Source organism: Cyanistes caeruleus, chromosome 1 (assembly GCF_971803275.1).
Source record: "Cyanistes caeruleus chromosome 1, bCyaCae1.hap1.1, whole genome shotgun sequence".
In the NCBI taxonomy this organism is placed as follows: domain Eukaryota; kingdom Metazoa; phylum Chordata; class Aves; order Passeriformes; family Paridae; genus Cyanistes; species Cyanistes caeruleus.
Genome location: NC_141701.1, coordinates 1,177,187 through 1,185,750, shown reverse-complemented (window position 1 = coordinate 1,185,750; position 8,564 = coordinate 1,177,187). Strand labels below are relative to the sequence as shown.

The 8,564-nt window shown below is 45.4% G+C and overlaps 1 protein-coding gene across 1 annotated transcript in view; it reads right to left on the bottom strand.

Moving 5' to 3' along the window:
* Window positions 1-428: 428 nt before the first annotated feature.
* Window positions 429-8,564, bottom strand: part of TONSL (tonsoku like, DNA repair protein) — a 94,132-nt gene continuing 85,996 nt past the window's right edge. Inside the window, exons 25-27 of the mRNA XM_086877294.1 lie at window positions 7,845-7,918; window positions 2,703-2,836; window positions 429-769 (exon numbers count right to left, since the gene is read on the bottom strand). Of these exons, the coding sequence (XP_086733420.1) occupies window positions 669-769; window positions 2,703-2,836; window positions 7,845-7,918 (309 nt within the window). The 3' untranslated portion in view covers window positions 429-668. The remainder of the gene's footprint in view (window positions 770-2,702; window positions 2,837-7,844; window positions 7,919-8,564) is intronic.

The following is an 8,564-nucleotide window of genomic DNA, read 5'->3' as shown; positions in this document are numbered from 1 at the left end:
CATCCCAGTCCATCCCAGTCCCTCCCAGTCCATCCCAGTCCATCCCAGTCCATCCCAGTTTATCCCAGTTCATCCCAGCCCATCCCAGTCCATCCCAGTCCCTCCCAGTCCCTCCCAGTCCCTCCCAGTCCATCCCAGTCCATCCCAGTCCATCCCAGTCCATCCCAGTCCCTCTGAGTCAGTCCCAGTCCATCCCAGTCCATCCCAGTCCGTCCCAGTCCATCCCAGTCCATCCCAGTCCATCCCAGTCCCATCCCAGTCCATCCCAGTCCCATCCCAGTCCATCCCAGTCCATCCCAGTCCATCCCAGTCCATCCCAGTCCCTCCCAGTCCCTCCCAGTCCCTCCCAGTCCATCCCAGTCCATCCCAGTCCATCCCAGTCCATCCCAGTCCATCCCAGTTCCCATCCCAGTTTATCCCAGTCCATCCCAGTCCCTCCCAGTCCCTCCCAGTCCATCCCAGTCCCTCCCAGTTTATCCCAGTCCATCCCAGTCCATCCCAGTCCCTCCCAGTTTATCCCAGTCCATCCCAGTTTATCCCAGTCCATCCCAGTCCATCCCAGTTTATCCCAGTCCATCCCAGTCCCTCCCAGTCCATCCCAGTTCCCTTCCAGTCCATCCCAGTCCCATCCCAGTCCCTCCCAGTTTATCCCAGTCCGTCCCAGTCCGTCAGGCTCCGTTCCAGAGGCGCCTCCCTGGCAGCCGCAGTTCCCGGATTTTCCCTCGGCTCCGGCTCTGGGTGGCCCCGTCCAGGTCCCCGACGCCGCATCCTGCGGGAATTCCGGGAATTTTCCGGGAATTCCGGGAATCCACGGGGGGGAGGGGGAGGTGGCGCCGATGACGTCATCGTTATCCTCCCAAAATTCCCGGAATTTCCCCAAAAATTCCCAGAATTTCCCCAAAAATTCTCATTTTTCCCCCCAAATTTTCCCCAAATTCCCAAAGTTTTTCCAGAAATTCTCATTTTTTTCCCCAAAATTCCCAACATTTTTCCCCAAATTCCCGGCATTTTCCCAGAAATTCTCATTTTTTCCCCCAAATTTTCCCAAAATTCCCGAAGTTTTTCCAAAAATTTTGGGTCTTTACCTAAAATTCTCAACATTTTCCCAGAAATTCTCATTTTTTCCCAAAAATTCCCAACATTTTTTCCCAAATTCCCAATGTTTTTCCAGGAATTCTGATTTTTCCCAGCATTTTACCCAAAATTTTCGCCAAAAATCTGATTTATTCCCAAAATTTCCTAAATTTTTCCCAAAATTTCTCCAAAATTCCCCAAATTTTCCTTAAAATTCCCAATATTTTCCCAGAAATTCTCATTTTTTCCCCAAAATTCCCAACATTTTTCAAGAAATTATGATTTTTTCCCAGATTTTTTCCAAAATTCCCAAAGTTTTTCCAATAATTCCTAGAATTTCCCAAAAACCCTGGAATTTCCCTCAGAATTCCCAAAATTTCCCCCCAAATTCCAAGAATTTCCATCAAAATCCCCTAAAAATTCCCAGAATTTTCCCCAAATTCCCAGAATTTTGTCCAAAATTCCTGGAATTTTCCCGGAATTCCCAGAATTTTCCCCAATGTCCTCAAAAATCCTGGAATTTCATCCCAAATTCCCTTTATTTTCCCTCAAAATTCCAAAAAAATCCCCAATTTTCCCCCAAATCCCTGGAATTTCCCTCAGAATTCCCGGAATTTGCCCAGAATTCCCCAAATTTCCCCCAAAATTCCCCAAAAATTCATTCAAAATTCCCCCAAATTCCCAAATTTCCCCCAAATCCCTGGAATTTCCCTCAGAATTCCCAAAAAATTCCCAATTTCCCCCCAAAAATTCATTTAAAATTCCCCAAAATTCCCCGATTTTCCCCCAAATCCCTGGAATTTCCCTCAGAATTCCCAGAATTTGCCCAAAATTCCCCAAATTTCCCTCAGAATTCCCAAAAAATTCCCAAATTTCCCCCAAAATTCCCCAAAAATTCACAGAAATTCAAAAAAAAATCCCCAAAAATTCCCCAAATTTCCCCCAAAATTCCCCAAAAATTCATTTAAAATTTCCCAAAATTCCCAGATTTTCCCCCAAATCCCAGGAATTTCCCTCAGAATTCCCAGAATTCACCCAAAATTCCCCAAATTTCCCCCCAAAAATTCATGGAAATTTCCAAAAATTCCGAGATTTTCCCCCAAATCCCTGGAATTTCCCTCAGAATTCCCAGAATTTGCCCAAAATTCCCCAAATTTCCCTCAGAATTCCCAAAAAATAACCAAATTTCCCCCAAAATTCCCCAAATTTCCCCCAAAATTCCCAAAAAATTCATTCAAAATTCCCCCAAATTCCCAAATTTCCCCCAAATCCCTGGAATTTCCCTCAGAATTCCCAAAAAATTCCCAATTTCCCCCCAAAAATTCATCGAAATTCCCAAAAATTCCCAGATTTCCCCCAAATCCCTGGAATTTCCCTCAGAATTCCCAGAATTCACCCAAAATTCCCCAAATTTCTCTCAATATTCCCAAAAATTCCCAATTTTTCCCCCAAATTTCCCCAAAAATTCATTTAAAATTCCCCAAAATTCCCAAATTTCCCCCAAATCCCAGGAATTTCGCTCAGAATTCGCCCAAAATTCCCTAAAAATTCATTTAAAATTCCCCAAAATTCCCCGATTTTCCCCCAAATCCCTGGAATTTCGCTCAGAATTCCCGGAATTCCGGTACCTGCCAGGTTCAGGAATTCCAAGCCCCGTTCCCGTTTTTCCAGCGCTTCCAGGATGTTCCGGAAGCTTCCGGATCCGAGCTCGGGATTGGCCGAGAGATCCAAAGATTCCAGGGAGGGACAAAGAGGGAGAGACCTGGAAAAAAACCCCAAAATTCCCAAATTTTCCACCAAAAATTCCCAAATTTCCAAAAAAAATTCCAAATTTTCCCCCAAATCCCAAAAAATTCCCAAGTTTCCCCCAAATTCCCCAAAATTCCCAAATTTTCAAAAAAAAATTCCAAATTTTCTTCCAAATTCCCCAAAATTCCCAAATTTTCCCCCAAAAATTCCCAGATTTTCCAAAAAAAATTCAAAATTTTTCCCCAAATTCCAAAAAATTCCCAAATTTCCCACAAATTTTCCCCAAAATTCCCAAATTTTCCACCAAAAATTCCCAGATTTTCCAAAAAAATTCCAAATTTTCCCCCAAATTCCAAAAAATTCCCAAGTTTCCCCCAAATTCCCACCAAAAATTCCCAAGTTTTCCAAAAAAATTCCCAATTTCCCCCAAATTCCCAAATTTTCCCTAAAAATTCCCAAATTTTCCCTAAAAAATCCCCAAATTATTAAAAAAATCCCAAATTTCCCCCAAATTCCCCAAAATTCCCAAATTTTCCCCCAATTTCCCAAAAATTCCTCCAGAATTCCCAAATTTCAAAAAAAATCCCAAATTTTACCCCAAATTCCAAAAATTTCCCAAATTTCCCCCAAATTTTCCCCCAAATTTTCCCCCAAATTCCCCCAGATTTCCCAAAAATTCCCCCAAAATTCCCAATTTTCTCCCCTAAATTCCCAAATTTTCCCCCAGATTTCCCCAAAATTCCTCCAGAATTCCCAAATTTCTCCAAAAAATTCCCAGATTTTCCAAAAAAATTCCCAAATTTTCTCCCAAGTTCCAAAAAATTCCCAAATTTTCCCCAAAGTTCCCAAATTTTCTCCCAGATTTCCCTAAAAAATTCCCAATTTTTCCAAAAAAATTCCAAATTTTCCCCAAAAATTCCAAATTTTTACCCAAATTCCAAAAAATTCACAAATTTTCCCCAAAATTCCCAATTTTCTCCCTTAAATTCCCAAATTTTCTCTCAAATTTCCCAAAAATTCCTCCAGAATTCCCAAATTTCCCAAAAAAATCCCAGATTTTCCAAAAAAATTCACAAATTTTCTCCCAAATTCCCAAATTTTCCCTAAAAAATCCCCAAATTTTACCTAAAAAAATTCCCAAATTATTAAAAAAATCCCAAATTTCCCCCAAATTCCCCAAAATTCCCAAATTTTCCCCCAGATTTCCCAAAAATTCCCCCAGAATTCCCAAATGTCTCCAAAAAAATCCCAGATTTTCCAAAAAAATTCCCAAATTTTCTCCCGAATTCCAAAAAATTCCCAATTTTTCCCCAAAGTTCTAAAATTTCCCCCAAAATTCCCAAATTTTCCCTAAAAAATTCCCAAATTATCAAAAAAATTCCCATTTTTCCCCCAAATTCCAAAAAATTCCCCAATTTTTCCACAAATTTTCCCCAAAATTCCCAAATTTTCCAAAAAAAATTCCCAAACTTTCCCTAAAAAAATTCCCAAATTATTAAAAAAATCCCAAATTTCCCCCAAATTCCCCAAAATTCCCAAATTTTCCCCCAATTTCCCAAAAATTCCCCCAGAATTCCCAAATGTCTCCAAAAAAATCCCAGATTTTCAAAAAAAATTCCCAAATTTTCTCCCAAATTTTTCCCAAAGTTTCCAAATTTCCTCCCAAAATTCCCAAATTTTCCCTAAAAAATTCCCAAATTATCAAAAAAATTCCCATTTTTCCCAAATTCCAAAAAAATCCCCAATTTTTCCACAAACTGTCCCCAAAATTCCCAAATTTTCAAAAAAAATCAAATTTTTTTTAAAAATTCAAGATTTTTAAAAACAAAATCCAAAAAATTCCCAAGTTTTCCCAAAAATTTTCCCCATAATTCCCAGTTTTCCCCAAAATTCCCAAATTTTCCCCAAAATTCCCAAATTTTCCCGCAAATTTCCCAAAAATTCCTCCAGAATTCCCAATTTTCTCCAAAAAATTCTCAGATTTTCCAAAAAAATCCCAAATTTTCTCCCAAATTCCAAAAAATTCCCGAATTTTTCCCAAAGTTCCCAATTTTTTCCCAAATTTCCCCCCAAAATTCCCAAATTTTCCCTAAAAAATTCCCAAATTCTCAAAAAAAATCAAAATTTTCAAAAAAAAATTCAAGATTTTCCAAAAAAATTCCAAAAATTTCCCAAATTTTCCCAAAAATTTTCCCCAAAATACTCAATTTTCCCCCCAAAATTCCCAAATTTTCCCCAAAATTCCCAAATTTCCCCCCAAATTTCCCAAAAATTCCCTCAGAATTCCCAAATTTCCCCAAAAAATTCCAGATTTTCCAAAAAAATTCCCAAATTTTCTCCCAAGTTTCAAAAATCCCCGATTTTCAGCAAAGTTCCCAAATTTTTCCCAAATTTCCCCCCAAAATTCCCAAATTTCCCAAAAAAATTCCCAATTTTCCCCAAAATTCAAAAAAAATCCCAAATTTCCCCACAAATTTTCCCCAAAATTCCCAAATTTTCCCTAAAAAATTCCCAAATTATCAAAAAAATTTCCAAATTTTCAATAAAAATTCCAAAAAATTCCCAAATTCCCAAAAAATTTTCCCCAAAATTCCCAAATTTTCCCCAAAATTCCCCAAAATTCCCCCAGAATTTCCATATTTCCCCCCAAAAAATTCCCAAATTTTCCAAAAAAATTCCCAAATTTTCCCCCAAATTTTCCCCCCAAATTTGGATTTTTTTACCCAAAATTCCCAACATTTTCTCCTAAAATTCCCACTTTGGGGTCCCCAAAACGTCCCAAGGTGTCCCCAGGGTGTTTTTGGTCTCCCCAGGTGTCCCAAAGTGTCCCCAAGAGGGTTTTGGTGTCCCCAAAATGTCCCCAGGTGTCCCCAGGGTGTTTTTGGTGTCCCCAGGTGTCCCCAAGGTTTCTTCAATAGGGTTTTGGTGTCCCCAAGGTGTCCCCACATGTGCCCAAGGTGTCCCCAAAGTGTCCCCAGGGTGTTTTTGGTGTCCCCAAGGTGTCCCCACGGGGGTTTTGGTGTCCCCAAGGTGTCCCCAAGGTGTCCCCAAGGTGTCCCCAATATCCCCAAAGTGTCCCCAGTGGGGTTTTGGTGTCCCCAGGTGTCCCCAAGGGGGTTTTGTGTCCCCAAGATGTCCCCAGGTATCCTCAGATGTCCCCAAGGTTTCTTCAATAGGGTTTTGGTGTCCCCAGGTGTCCCCAGGGGGGTTTTGGTGTCCCCAAGGTGTCCCCAAAATGTCCCAAGGTGTCCCCAAGGTTTCTTCAGTAGGGTTTTGGTGCCCCCAGATGTCCCCAAGGTGTCCCTCAGGTGTCCCCAGATGTCTCCAAGGTGTCCCCAGGTGCCCCCAAAGTGTCCCCAAGGGGGTTTTGGTGTCCCCAAGGTTTCCTCAATAGGGTTCTGGTGTCCCCAGGTGTCCCCAGGGTGTTTTTGGTGTCCCCAGGTGTCCCCAGGGTGGCTTTGGTATACCCAAGTTGTCCCAAGGTGTCTCCAAGGTGTCCCCAGGTGTCCCCAAGGTGGCTTTGGTGTCCCCAAGGTGTCCCCAGTGGGGTTTTGGTGTCCCCAGGTGTCCCCAAGGGGGTTTTGGTGTCCCCAAAATGTCCCCAGGTGTCCCCAGGGTGTTTTTGGTCTCCCCAGGTGTCCCAAAGTGTCCCCAAGAGGGTTTTGGTGTCCCCAAAATGTCCCCAGGTGTCCCCAGGGTGTTTTTGGTCTCCCCAGGTGTCCCCAAGGTTTCTTCAATAGGGTTTTGGTGTCCCCAAGGTGTCCCCACATGTGCCCAAGGTGTCCCCAAAGTGTCCCCAGGGTGTTTTTGGTGTCCCCAGGAGGGTTTTGGTGTCCCCAAGGTGTCCCCACGGGGGTTTTGGTGTCCCCAAGGTGTCCCCAAGGTGTCCCCAAGGTGTCCCCAATATCCCCAAAGTGTCCCCAGTGGGGTTTTGGTGTCCCCAGGTGTCCCCAAGGGGGTTTTGTGTCCCCAGGTGTCCCCAAGATGTCCCCAGGTATCCTCAGATGTCCCCAAGGTTTCTTCAATAGGGTTTTGGTGTCCCCAGGTGTCCCCAAAGTGTCCCCAGGGGGTTTTTGGTGTCCCCAGGGGGGTTTTGGTGTCCCCATGGTGTCCCCAAAATGTCCCAAGGTGTCCCCAAGGTTTCTTCAATAGGGTTTTGGTGCCCCCAGATGTTCCCAAGGTGTCCCTCAGGTGTCCCCAGATGTTCCCAGGGTCTCCAACGTGTCCCCAAGGGGGTTTTGGTGTCCCCAAAATGTCCCCAGGTGTCCTCATGGTGTCCCCAGGTGCCCCCAAAGTGTCCCCAGATGTCCCCAAGGGGGTTTTGGTGTCCCCAAGGTTTCTTCAATAGGGTTCTGGTGTTCCCAGGTGTCCCCAGGTGTCCCCAGGGTGGTTTTGGTGTCCTGAAGTGTCCCAAGGTGCCCCCAAGGTGTCCCCAGTGGGGTTTTGGTGTCCCCAGGGTGTCCCCAGATGTCCCCAGGTGTCCCCAAGGTGTCCCCAGGTGTCCCCAGGTGTCCCCAGGGTGTCCCCAGATGTCCCCAGGTGTCCCCAGGTGTCCCCAGGTGTCCCCAAGGTGTCCCCAGGTGTCCCCAGGTGTCCCCAGGTGTCCCCTGGTGTCCCCAGATGTCCCCAGGTGTGCCCAGGTGTCCCCAGGTGTCCCCAAGGTGTCCCCAGGTGTCCCCAGGTGTCCCCAAGTGTCCCCAGGTGTCCCCAGGTGTCCCCAAGGTGTCCCCAGGTGTCCCCAGGTTTCCCCAGGTGTCCCCAGGTGTCCCCTGGTGTCCCCAGGTGTCCCCTGGTGTCCCAAGGTGTCCCCAGGTGTCCCAAGGTGTCCCCAGGCGTCCCCAGAGTGTCCCCAAGGTGTCCCCAGGTTTCCCCAGGTGTCCCCAAGGTGTCCCCAAGGGGGTTTTGGTGCCCCCAAGGTGTCCCCAGATGTTCCCAGGTGTCCCCAAGGTGTCCCCAGGTGTCCCCAGGGTGTCCCCAGGTGTCCCCAAGGTGTCCCCAGGGTGTCCCCAGGTGTCCCTGACCCCGCCAGCTCCAGGACGTCGCTGTCCCTCAGGTGGTTCCCGGCCAGCGAGAGGTGACGGAGAGAACAGCCGGACTGGGAACGACAACGGGAACAACGGGAATGACAATGGGAACAACAGGAATGACAATGGGAACAGGAACAACGGGAATGGGAACAGGAACAACGGGAATGGGAACAATGGGAACAATGGGAATGACAATGGGAACAATGGGAATGACAATGGGAACAATGGGAATGACAATGGGAACAACACCGGGAATGACAATGGGAACAACACCGGGAATGACAATGGGAACAACACCGGGAATGACAACGGGAACGGCAACGGGAACAACAACGGGAATGACCAAGGGAACAATGGGAATAATGGGAATAATGGGAGCAACAGGAATGGGAACAACAGGAATGGGAACAATGGGAATGACAATGGGAATTCCACAGGCAATAACGGGAATGGGAACAATGGGAATGACAATGGGAATGACAATGGGAATTCCACAGGGAATAACGGGAATGGGAACAATGGGAATGACAATGGGAATGACAATGGGAATTCCACAGGGAATAACGGGAATGGGAACAATGGGAATAATGGGAATAATGGGAACAATGGGAACAATGGGAACAATGGGAATGGGAATAACAGGAATAATGGGAATAGGAACAATGGGAATGGGAACAATGGGAACAATGGGAACAATGGGAATGGGAACAATGG